The sequence below is a fragment of the Gymnoscopelus microlampas genome (genome assembly GCF_963454915.1).
Source record: "Gymnoscopelus microlampas genome assembly, chromosome: 5".
Taxonomy (NCBI): domain Eukaryota; kingdom Metazoa; phylum Chordata; class Actinopteri; order Myctophiformes; family Myctophidae; genus Gymnoscopelus; species Gymnoscopelus microlampas.
Window position 1 is genome coordinate 12,419,847 of NC_139942.1, and position 12,880 is coordinate 12,432,726.

At 40.2% G+C, this 12,880-nt stretch overlaps 1 protein-coding gene across 1 annotated transcript in view; it reads left to right on the top strand.

Moving 5' to 3' along the window:
* Positions 1 to 12,880, top strand: part of efr3a (EFR3 homolog A) — a 99,462-nt gene that overhangs the window by 74,301 nt on the left and 12,281 nt on the right. The window contains 6 exon segments of the mRNA XM_084056353.1: positions 3,018 to 3,190; positions 5,021 to 5,096; positions 8,504 to 8,665; positions 9,191 to 9,322; positions 9,898 to 9,965; positions 10,735 to 10,862. Of these exon segments, the coding sequence (XP_083912479.1) occupies positions 3,018 to 3,190; positions 5,021 to 5,096; positions 8,504 to 8,665; positions 9,191 to 9,322; positions 9,898 to 9,965; positions 10,735 to 10,862 (739 nt within the window).

Genomic DNA, 12,880 nt, shown 5'->3' on the forward strand with positions numbered 1-12,880 from the left:
CTCTTCCAAGTAAAAAGGCCTTTGTTCAAAATGTTACTTGAGTAAAAGTACAAAAGTATTGGCATCAAAATACACTTAAAGTGCCAAAAGTCAAAGTACAAAATTGTTTGAAAATAGCCTCTGGTATAAAATAGTGCTAAAGTGGTTAATGTATGTTTCATAATATGATAATGTATATCTGCAAAGTAACTAGTAACTAAAGTTTTCAAATCATTGTAGTGGAGTAAACGTACAATATTTGCATCTGAGATGTAGTGGAGTAGAACTCCACTACTCCAGTACTGAAATTTGAAATACACCAGTTAATTAAAAGCACCTTAACATTGTACTTAAGTACAGCACTTGAGTACACATACGTAGTTACTTTACACCACTGCGAAGTAGCAACAGAACACATGCTCGGAAGCGTCTTCTCTAATCCCCCAATGGTCTTGGATATTTCATAAAAGCAAAGGCTATGAAGCCTCAATCCGCGATTTCTTCAACTGGTGTGGCTGTATGTAGAACGACACAGAGCATAGGTTTGGTACGTATTGCGCTAATTGTTTAGGAAACACAGCTGCTCGTGTGTGGGGGGGGGGACGCCTTTCACGCCATTTGTGTGAGGCGGTGTGAAACCGTATGAAAGGAGTGTGTGACAATTGTCGCACTGTTTTAACCCATTAAGACCGGGAACGCATCTGTGTCGTTTTAGATGCCCTTTGGCTATTCAAAAATAGCAGATCTATGAGGTTGTAGATCTGCTATTTTTGATTTTTTTTTTTGCAAATCTTTGAATATATATGTTTAAAGGGAACAGTTGTAACTCAAATCTTTGCTTCTGGGGGGTCCCTGGAACAAAACATTTTGAGATGGGGGACCAAATACATATCATTTTGGGTGGTCCTTGACATGAAACAGTTTGAGAACGACTGACATTAAAGCAATATACGTTTTTTTTTTTCAGAAGACTGTTAGGATTTAGAAGACATTTGTAGAATCCTCAGAAGCAAAGATTTGAGTTACAAATGTTCGCTTTAAAAATATATATTCAAAGATTTGCACAAATTGTCAAAATGTTAAAAAAAATCACACCCAGTGAATTAGTGTAACTGGTTGCATCCTTGTGTTGCAATCAGCTAAAGCTGTTGAGGCCGCGCTCAAACGGACGGACGGACGGACGGACAGACCCACACACACGGTCAAGTGTAAGAGTGTCTGGCAAAAAAATAAATAAAAAAACAGATCTACAAGCTTGTAGCGTGGCACTCTGTAACGCGCTATGAGCTTGTATAACTTCTATTTTTGAAGAGCCAAAGAAATAAAAATAATGACACAGATTATTTTCCAGTCTTAATGGGTTAATTTGTGATAACAGCGTGACAAGCGTGGAGCTACGTAACAGCGTTTTTTCAGTCATGAAATGTCGTCGTTCTTTACTCCATGCAAACCTTTGGTCTGCACTAGACCTCCCATATCTCTGTGCCCTTGGTGTGCTGTCACCTCCCTACGTTGTACTTCAGTACAGCACTTGAGTAAATGTCCTTAGTTGCAGTGATGTAAAGTAACTAAGTATATTTAGTCAAGTACTGTACTTAAGTAAAATGTTGAGGTACTTTTACTTTACTGAAGTATTTCCATTTTCCAGTACTTTTACTTCTACTCCACTACATCTCAAAGGCGAATGTTATACTTTTACTCCACTGCAATCATTTGAAAACTTTAGGTACTAATTACTAATATTGTAGATTTTGATTACTATTACAAAACATACACGACTCACTTCAGCCCTATACACATTTCGTCCATTTGAAAATAGCAGATCTACAAGCTGACAATGCGTTGCATTGTGAGCTTGTAGATCTACTATTTTCAAAAGATTTTTACACATTGAATACATTTGAAAACGTCTGAAATGGGACATTCTGCATAATGAGTACTTTCTACTTTTGGTACTTTAAGTACATTTTGATACCAATACTTTTGTACTTTTACTCAAGTCAAGTTTTAATTCCGGACTCTTACTTGTAACAAGAGTATTTCTACATTGCAGTATCGATACTTTTACTATTGATACTTTTTTCACCCCTGCTTAGTTGCTTAGTTACCATGCTGTGACGTCCCTTTAGGTGACGACCCCCTTCCTTTTGTTACTAGTTACTTGTAAAGTACTTAAAGTAGCAATGCCACAATGTGGAAATACTCTGTTTCAAGTAAAAATTGTACTTGAGTAAAAGTTCAAATTACTGGCATCTACAAACACTTGTAGATTGGCTATTTTCAAATACCAAAGTATAAAACAGGGCTTAAATTGTCTAATGTCTGCTTTGTATAATAATCTAATCCAGTCATTTCTGCAAAGTAACTAATAACTGAACCACTTAAACCCCATGTGGGTAACTGGAGTCTCTCAGGGCTCAATACCAGTGTCTTTTCTGTTTTCTGTTATTGTGGGAAAAGCTTTTGCTGAAAATAGCCCATCAGCGTTGTGAGCTTGTCGATCAGCTTTGTTCAGCGAAAGCTTTCCCCACAAAACCGATGCTTGAGTTTAGGTGATTAAGTACAATAGGCTCTATGCACAGCAGCCATATTGGGAATGAATTGGGCACCTTCCTTACTTCCTTCACAGGTGTTACCAATGATGCTAATTAAGGCTCTGTTCCATTTAGTGTGGCATAGTGGTTGTCTTATTTTCAAGGACCCCCCATAACTCTGAGAGTGTACAAATGGAACCAAATGGACCCTTACGGGTCCATTTGGTTCCATTTGTACACTCTCAGAGTTACACACCCACCATAAGGGGCCATTTGGGAACCAAAATGGAGTGTTTCTAGTAAGCCAACATGCACGTTATCAGCACCCTGACCAGAATGGAACAGAGCCTTCATTAGTATCATTGGTAACACCTGTGAAGGAAGTAAGAAGAGGCCCAATTTCTTTCCAATGTGGCTGCTGCGCATAGAGCCTACTCTGAGGCAGTAGGTACTAATGATTAAATGTCCTCCCTCTGTGCTGTGACCGTCCGTCCCCCCTTTCAGGTGACGTCAGGCTTCAAGTCCAAGACGATGGCGGCGGCGTTGCCCGCGCCCTTCCTGGACCCCCTGTTCTCCATCTCTCTGATGGAGGACAGCGAGCTGAGACAGCTGGTCCTCGAGATCCTGCTCAACATCATCGATCGCCACGACAACCGCGCCAAGCTGCGTGGCATCAGGTAAACACCGTCAAACATGTCACCCCAATCTACGGAGTATTAACAGCTTAAAGGTTCCATGACATGCTGGTTTACAAAACATTCAAAGTGTTTATCATGGTCCTTCAGACGTGTATTAAAAGGTTTTAAAGGGATATTTCACTTAAAAAAAAAACGTTTGGTCATTTTAGCGTTTACTCAGGCTTTTGTGAGCCCCCCAGACCGTTTTTAAGTTGCACTATCTTTTTTTTATGTATTTTTAATATTTATTTTGGAAAATGAAAAAAATGTTTAAAAAAAAATTAAATGAAAAAAAAACTGGTGTTTTTGATGAATCTAACATGTTAAAAATGGAGTTTGAAGTTATAATGGTTTTGTATAGGAAGGGGGCGTGGGTGATAAAATTAATATCAAATATCGAAAGTAAGTACAGTACTTAAGCAAATGTGCTTAGTTACTTTCCACCACTGCTTGGGGGGGCCACTTTCACTACACGGTTGGAAACCGCTGTTATAGGAGCCAATTTATACAAACGACGTGTAGTGAGCTTGTATAAATTGGCTCCATCCAAAATAATTAACTTTCATATTGTAAGTATGTCATGTATCTCCTATCCAACAACTAGCGTTATTATTTTAATGTTCAATAAAAAAAAAAAAACTCATGACAATGATTTTATAATGGGGGTGTTTTGGGGGGGGGGGCACCAAAACAAATCTTGCTTAGGGCCACGAAAAATGCAATTTCCTTTGTTTTTTTATTCTGAAAAGTTAGTTTTGGACACATGAGGTTTCCACCCGACAGCAACAGAATACACCTTTTATAAAATGAATATGAATGTAAAACCCGTTAGTCATTCGCTGTTTCTTTTGTGGCGTTTAATGTCTGGCCAGATCCATCCCAGAATTCAATGCATGTCATTTGCATTTTAATGACTCCCTTTTGTCTGAGCTGGCAGCAGACAGCGCCGTGATGTAACAGCCCACTTCCTGGATTTGTTTCTGTTTTAATCATACTTTCACCACATGCCTCAGTACATTGTGTTTGTAAGGCACTCTACATTGTACAAGTGCTGCAGTGTTTAAAAACAATGGCATAAGAAAATAGCAAAAGCAGAACAACAACGACAACAATATAAGACCCTACTTGTGGTAAAAAGTAGATTAAAATTGAATTGAATTCAAGGCATGGAAGGAAAAAAAAAAGACCTGAAGAAAGAAACTACGAAAATGCATTGTCCGCATTGCATTTTCCTTTAAAATACAAAATGACTGGGGGAAGGCGAAGGTTGTTATTGGAAGAGCGATCCGTACGCCTTCCGCCCACCGAACCTTTTTTGGGGAAGGGGAGGTGATATAACTACAAATTGACGTCATTCCGAACTTCGGAAAGGGCGCTTCCACAACTCCTCCCGGAGACGCCTTTCCGAAACCAGGAGATTTTCCCGACGTTGGAAGGAACATGTATCGGCCTTTAATGTCGCGGTTCTCAACCTGTGGGCCGCGAGGGTATCGCAAGTGAGCCCCCGACTTATTGACAAAACACTAAGATCTTAATGATAATATAGCATTAATGTAAGACGATATGTATTGTAAAGAAAATGCATTTAGTATTTTTTTTCTTCCGATTTAAATAGGAACTTAATGTTAGTTCCATAGATCCAAGACGGAACGCAAATAATAATCATTACATTAAAATGCATGCGGCCCACCCATCTGACCACTTAAAGGCATGGCCAGATGGGTGGGTCGCGAACACTTCTGAGATTTTCAAGTGGGGCTCCGATCCAGAAAAGGTTGAGAACCACCGTCTGTGACTGTGTTTTAATGTAACGTTGCGTTTCGTTTGCAGAGTCATTCCCAACGTCGCAGCGCTGAAGATCAAGAGAGAGAAGATCTCCAAGCAGGACGTTGCCTTCATGAAGAAGGTACACAAAACGGCGTTAGCCATTTAGCCCACTGTTTCCCAAATAGTGGGTTCGGGACCCAAGTATGTTATTGTTATTGTTATTTCAAAAGAAAAAAAAAATAACCCCACAAATTCACAATTTTTCATAAACTAAATAAAAAAATATTTCACAAATACAGTTATTCCCCCCCTAGTAGATCTGCTATTTAGTGAAAATAGCAGATCTACAAGCTCACAACGTGTTGCGGTGTAGATCAGCTATTTTCACTAGTTTGGGTCCCGGGGAGATGTCTCTATTGGGTCTCGAGCTAAGAAGTTTGGGAATCACTGCACTAGAACAGGTATAGAAATAGGACTTTGTGCAGCAAGGAAAAGGTAAGTTCACACAGAGTTCACATGCTGTAGGTAAATCCATGTAAAGTTAATCTACACGAGGGAAGCTTAAATCCAGCTCAGCTATTATAAAAAAATCACACCCTGTGTGAAGGTAGCGGCGCCTTTGATACATTTTGTCATCAATGTGTTTATAGCCATGTGTCACGTGAAGCTTGACGAATCACTTTGTTGCTTCGCACCTGACCAATCAGAACGTTGACGCACACGGACAAAGTCAGGTATAGAGCGGCTAGCGCCGCTGAAAAAGTACCAAAAGTAAAAGTACTAAAATGTTTGAAAATAGCTGATCTACAAGCTCACTTGAGTACTTGAGTAAATGTACGTAGTTTACTTTACACCACTGCCGACCCGGGGTATTGAACCCAGTGCAATGCAGACAGTCTAACCGCAAGGCCACGGAGCTGGTTCGAGATCGATGAGTGAGGAGGTTCAACGAACACGTCACAAATGAGGTTCTTTCATAATATTTACTCGATAAGCAGCTTCATGGTTTGCGCACAACCCTTTTTCCTCCAGCGGCTCCCCCTGCCTGCTTTTACAACATCTTCTCTTCAAAAATCGTCGTTTGGCGCAAAGCGTTCCTGAGAGTGTCAGACACGTAAGGGTAGAATAGACCCCCCCCCTCCCCCGCCCGCTCGCCGCTTAACCCATTAAGACCCGGAGCCGATTCTAAAAAATGTTTTCTAAATCTATTTTTTTTAAACATATATTAGATATTATATTTTAAAAATATAAAAATATGAAGAAAATATAAAAATGAAAAAACATAAAGAAAATATTAAGTATAAAACAATCAAAAATCTCTCAAAATATGTTGTTCCAGGGACCCCAGAAGCAAAGATTTGAGTTACAAATGTTCGCTTTAAAATATATATATATTCAAAGATTTGTACTAATATTCACGATTTTTCAAAAATAGCAGATCTACAAGCTCATAGCGCAGCACTCGGTGCCGCGCTATAGACCAATTAATTGTTTACTAACATTGAGACTGGATGCGCAGGTGATTGTTTCACGCAATCAATTTCCAACCTGTTGTTTCTGGGTGCGCTAGTTTCAGCACATCCCAACCCCCTCTTGTGTGTTGGCTAGTGTGGCACGTCCTGGCGAGACCTGATAGAATGGGTTTCATTTAGCGCATACTGGTTGCACGCATACTGGTTCTTATCAGTGTGACGTCGTCTGTTAAGGGGTCTATGAGCTTGTGTATCTGCTATTTTCTCTGCCAATAAAAAAAAATAATCCTAAAACGACACACAGCTGCGTATCCCGGTCTAAATGGATTAACTCTCGTCCTCCTTATCTCGTTAGAGGGCCCTGGGAGCAGGTGAACCCGCGGCTTTCAAGCCTATCTCCCCGGTCCTCGGCAGAGCGGATTAATGGAGGTCTAATTGCATTCATTATCGCTGAAAGGAGCTCATCAGCATGTGAAATGCCTTCACTTTCCATTAGGCACCCGTGAATACGCCGGGAGAAAAGCCACAGACGGACCATACATCCACCCTTGTCGAACTCCGCTCGCTTTTTTTCACGGAATTCATAATGAATGTTTTTTTCTTTTTTTTAATAGTCCATTGGGAGAACGTTTCCTCATAAAAGACAGTGATGGAAGAAGTACTCATATGTTTAAAGTATCAATACCGCAATGTAGATTTACTATAGTATTGGCATCAAAATGTTCTTAACTCTTTGACTGCCAGAGTATTTTCATAAAGTACTCCCCCAGTGCCATAGATTTTCGTGTTTTTTAATTTTTTTAATTTTGTCATTTTTCATTCAAATAAATTGTCTGAGTGCGGTTTTAAACACATACGACAATTCTGCCACTAGAGAGCAGCAAACAGCTTGATCAGCTCGCTGACTCACTCGCCCCCCCCCCCCCCCCCCCACACCCAGTCAAACAGTCAAATACGTCAAACCGGATGTGACGTGTTCTCAGATTCTCCTGATCGGCCAAAATTACGATGTGATACACGACGGCGATGACTGTTCGTCACCCAGACTATAGATTATAGAAGAGAACCTCTCCGTTCGTTTTTTATACCGTGTAAAAAAACGTGTGTTTCCCTATTCTGGCCGAAACTGACCAAAAAAAAAAAAAAGGAAAACCGGAAACGGAATCTGCGTCATAAAACCGGATGCAGGTGTGGGTGAAGTAAGTGGAACTCGAAACCTAGATTGAAAAATAAGCAGCTTAGCGCGATCAGAGATTAAACAATGAACGCGCGTCCAACGCGTCTAACGCGTCGACGGCCAACTGGACAAACTAGCAATTGGCGCGTTATCGAGTCAACCACAGTCAAAGAGTTAAAGTACCAAAAGTAGAAAGTACTCATTATGCAGAATGTCCCATTTCACAAGTTTTCTAATGTATATAATTATTTAGAAAATAGCAGATCTATAAGCTCACAATGCGTCGCATCGTGAAAGCAGTATGTCCAAAATCGTAACGTTTTCAGGACATGGATAAATAATAGCTATGGCAAGCTTATGGCAGAGGTAAACTAACCAATAATTGTGCAATTTTGCAACACTATTTCAAAATATTGTTTCAATTTATTGCGCATGTTTTAAAGGGGAAGTAACAAATAAATATTTGTGTTTGTTTGTTTTTGTCACACCCACAACTGGAAAATGTTGCTGTGGGAAAAGTTGCCATTTAAATGCTGTGTGTGTGTGTGTGTGTGTGTGTGTGTGTGTGTGTGTGTGTGTGTGTGTGTGTGTGTGTGTGTGTGTGTGTGTGTGTGTGTGTGTGTGTGTGTGTGTGTGTGTGTGTGTGTGTGTGTGTGTGTGTGTTAAGACGTTGGGTTCATTCATGCTGCAGTGAAGTAAATTAGTTTTCACATGTCTGGGATGTCAACAGCATTCTTTAAAGTGGTTAGGTTTGCATTTTTAATGGCATCTAACCATTTTATCTCTTGTCATGTCTGGAAGCTTTGTCTGAATGTACTGGATGAACTGACCCATGTCTCCTCTCCTCTCCTCTCCTCTCCTCTCCTCTCCTCTCCTCTCCTCTCCTCTCCTGCGCAGCATGGACAGCAGATCTATCGTCACATCTTCCTCGGTGTGAAGGAGGAGGACAACGTCCACAAGAACTTTGAGCTCCTCTTCACCACGCTGGCGGTCCTGACCATCGAGCTGGCCAACGAGGACGTGGTGGTCGACCTCATCCGGCTCGCCATCGCGCTCCAGGTGACCTGGGTTCACAGTCTGTCGCACAATCCCGATCTTCTCAGGGCTGCGACCATTGATTCGTCCAACCATTTTTAGATTTATTTGGGCTATTGAAAAATAGCAGATCTACAAGCTCGTAGCGCGGCACCGAGTGCCGCGCTACGAGCTTGTAGATCTGCAATTTTTTGTAAAACCAATCAAGAAAAAAAAAAAGCATTGCGACCCCATTCGCTTGTTATAGGCCGTCGAATTTAGCATGTCTCGTCAAAAATGCAGAGTAAGTCCAGGGAGGCGAAAAAATTGCGTTTTTCCTAATCGAATAACAAGGAAGTGAATGGTGGAGGAAATATTGAAATGAAAGGGTCACTCATGTGTTAGCGAACACCAGCCGCCATCTAGTGTTAAACCACCAAAAAACACAACATCTCGTCTTTCTCGTCATTGGCAGTCTGAGCTGTAGCAAAAGATGTTAAAACCTCAAAGTATTAGTTCAATTAACTATTGCACCCCGAGTTGACTCAGTGCTCTGATTGGTGGATGCAGGAGATGGTGCTGGCGAACGAGGAGAACCTGTCCATGGTGATTCGTTGTGGCATAATGGCGCTGGTCGCTGCGTACCTCAACTTCCTGAGTCAGATGATCGCCAACCCCCCCTTCTGTCAGCACGTCAGCAAGGTACACTGCTCTTTACTATACGTTCACATTTTAGTTAGCTTTTTTATCTACACATATACACCCCCCGATTGGCTTCATTATCTTGTCATTGTTTAGCATTTAACAGATTTTCTCTAAAGGGTATGCATTATTTTAATAATGTTGTTGTGAACTCCAGAATTATTATTATCCTCAGCATTAGCATTAGTATTATTATTATCTACCTCTGTTCATTGGGCACGGTCCTTTTATTTACCCTAAAGATATTCTTGTAAGGCAGCTATGATATTCAGTCACAGTCTACATGTTTGCTGCCTCATAGCGGTGACGGGGAAATAACAAACCTTTGATTTAACGGAGGTGTTGTAAAAGTGTGACACCTCGTGGCTGAATTTCCCTTTAGTTAAGTGTGTTATACATTATTATTATTATTATTCCAGTTCTTCTAATTGATTTGTACTTCTGTAAACTGTAGCTCAGTCATGACCTGTCCTTTGCTAAATAGGATTAATATTGAACTAATGATGTAAATGTGAGCTGTTGGATAGCAAGGTGTTTTGGAGACTGGGGAGAGTGACTCGTTGCCTCCCCTGCAGGTGGTTGAGCTGAGGACCATGGATGCTCCATACCTTCTACCTGAACACATCTTCAGAGACAAGTGTTCGTAAGTAAATATGAATATAATCATGAATACGAATTATTAAGTAGGGGTGGGTATCGTTCGGTTTTATCCATCCAATCAGGAGCGAGTACCCATTCATCAGCTTCAAATTGTATAGTGTTCTAATTCCCATTTTGTCTGTTCATTTGTTTGTTTCATCACTTCTAATTGCACTTGTTTAATCTGTATCCCGTTTGAGTTCTCTCTTCTGATTGGGTGAAATTGGTATCGGGACCTGAGAACTGTATTGTCTGTTTACTAAATAGCTGGAGAGACAGGGAAATGCCTTTTACTGAACAAACACGCTATTATAATAGCAAGTATTGCTATGGGAATATACAGTAGAACTATTTAACAAACAGCTGCCAGGGATTTGAGTTAAAAATGTTTCCATTAAAAATGTATACATATTCAATGATTTGCAAAAGTTTTCACGATTAAAAAAAAAAAAAGTAGATCTACAAGCTCGTAGCGTGGCACTCGGTGCCGTGCTATGAGCTTGTATATCTGCTATTTCTGAAAAGCCAAAGTATAAAATAATGGTTAAAGTGGTTACACTGATGTGTTCCGGGTTTTAATGGGTTACAGGGGGGAAAAAACAAAAGCGCAAAGAGTTGAAATATGAAGATACAAGTTTTTTTCCACACATCATTGACGTGAAATGTCATGAGTGTGTGTGTGTGTGTGTGTGTGTGTGTGTGTGTGTGTGTGTGTGTGTGTGTGTGTGTGTGTGTGTGTGTGTGTGTGTGTGTGTGTGTGTGTGTGTGTTCAGACTGCCAGACTCTCTGGACCCAGACGACAAGATGCTGTACTTCCAGACGGCAGACCTGGCTGAGTGTCTATCAGGGCCAGGGTACAACGCTGAGAGGCTGTCTGTCCCGTACATCCCACAGGTCACAGGTAGGGGGCACTGCGCTTCATCGGAAATATATGTCACACTTGTTTTTTTTTCCTTTCATTAAAACGTGTTGATATCAGGGGGGAAGCTTTCAATCTTGAAAATGTAGCCAGTGTGGAAGTAATGCAAATGCTGCCGTTCTCGTCAGTGGCCTAGAAGGTGTCGCTATTTTTTCCCCTCCTGCATATGCAAATACAGTATCACTTGTATAGTTTCACATAAAAATATGAATACAAACAAATAAAAACATGAATACATAAATGAAATACAAATAAAAACATTAAAACTATTACAAAATAACAATAAAACACTTTTTTCAACTACAGTATGTTGAACACACTTCAGATGTGTTGAAAGTGTATACATCTACAGTGCATTGCAAATTCAATAGTGTTCTTCCTGATACAAGTACAAGTCCGGAACTGAAAAATTACTTGAGGGAATGTACAAAATAATTGGTATCAAAATCTACTTAAAGTACCAAAAGTAAAAGTACTCAGTATGCAGCAGGTCCCATTTCACAAGTTTTCAAGTGTATATAATGTACAAAAATCCTTTGAAAATAGCAGATCTACAAGCTCACAACGCGTCGCGATGCGACACGTTGTGAGCTTGTAGATTGGCTATTTTCAAATAGCTAAAGTTTAAGGGCTGAAGTTGTGTGTAAGTTTTGTTTAAGCTAAATTTACAAAGTAACCAGTAACTAAAGAGGTCAAATATTAGTAACGGAGTAAAAGTACAATATTTGCCTCTTGAGATGTATGGAGTGGAAGTAAAAGTACAAAAAAATGGAAATAACTCCAGTAAAGTAAAAGTACCTCAAAATTCTAACATGGCCGCCGTGTGAATAATGGTCTATACAGGACCAGGTCCTGTTTGGTTCCCAGGACCTCACGTGAGAAACCGTGCCCTAACTTCATTGTCATCTTGTCTCTGTCATGTGTGTGTCTGTACTCAGTGCTCTACACGGTAGGAAAGATTCTCAGCAGGGTTAGAGAACATTCCAGAGGTAAAGGAATAAAAAGAACCCGTAGCAGAGCTGTCTAGAACCTGTGACGTCTTGAGTAAAACCCGTAGAGTAGTACTTGTGTTTGTGTAAAACAAATCAATATTTTCACCCTATCTTCATATAATTGGTCCTCACAAATGCTCATTATACAATACAATTTGCAATGGGCTCTATGCACAGCAGCCATATTATCACTTCCTTCCTTCACAGGTTACCAATGATACTAATGAAGGCTCTGTTCCATTTAGTGTAGCACAGTGGTTTCCACGACCCGCATAACTCTGAGAGTGTACAAATTTGTACACTCTCAGAGTAAAGGGGCCATTTGGAAGCCCATGAGGGTCCCTGGACCCCAAATTTAGACCCACTGGTGTAGCAGAGTGTTTCCAGTGGGCCAACATGCACAACATCAGCACCCTGACTCTGTTTGACCAGAATGGAACAGAGCCTTCATTAGTATCATTGGTAACACCTGTGCATTTCTTCATAGTATGGCTGCTGTGAATAGAGCCTATTGTTCTTCCTACTCACTCTGTGTCTCAGAGGAGGGCTGTGGACAGTTCAGAAACTTGCCTACCAGTGACATCATCGATAGGCAGCAGTGACTACAAGATTACAACATTTTCTTGAAATTATTATTATTATTATTTATTTAATTTAATGCAAGAGCAATGTCTTCTGTTCCCATGCTGTTACATTTATAACAAATCTATACAAATAAAAGGTTGAAATCTTGTTTGAAATGACCAAACCTGCCTATCGATATGATGTCACTGGTAGGTCCACAGGCCTCCTCTGAGCCACAGAATCAGTAGACAGAAATGGTGCCATATTATAATGAGCATTAGTGAGGACCATTTAAATGAAGAAATGAAATGTTGAATGTTGAAAATGGTTGAAGTGGTCCTTTAAGTAAAAGTGTCAATACCACAATGTAGAAACACTCTGTTGCAAGTAAAAGTCCTCTATTATTATTATCATTATCATTACCCTTATTATTATCATTATTAC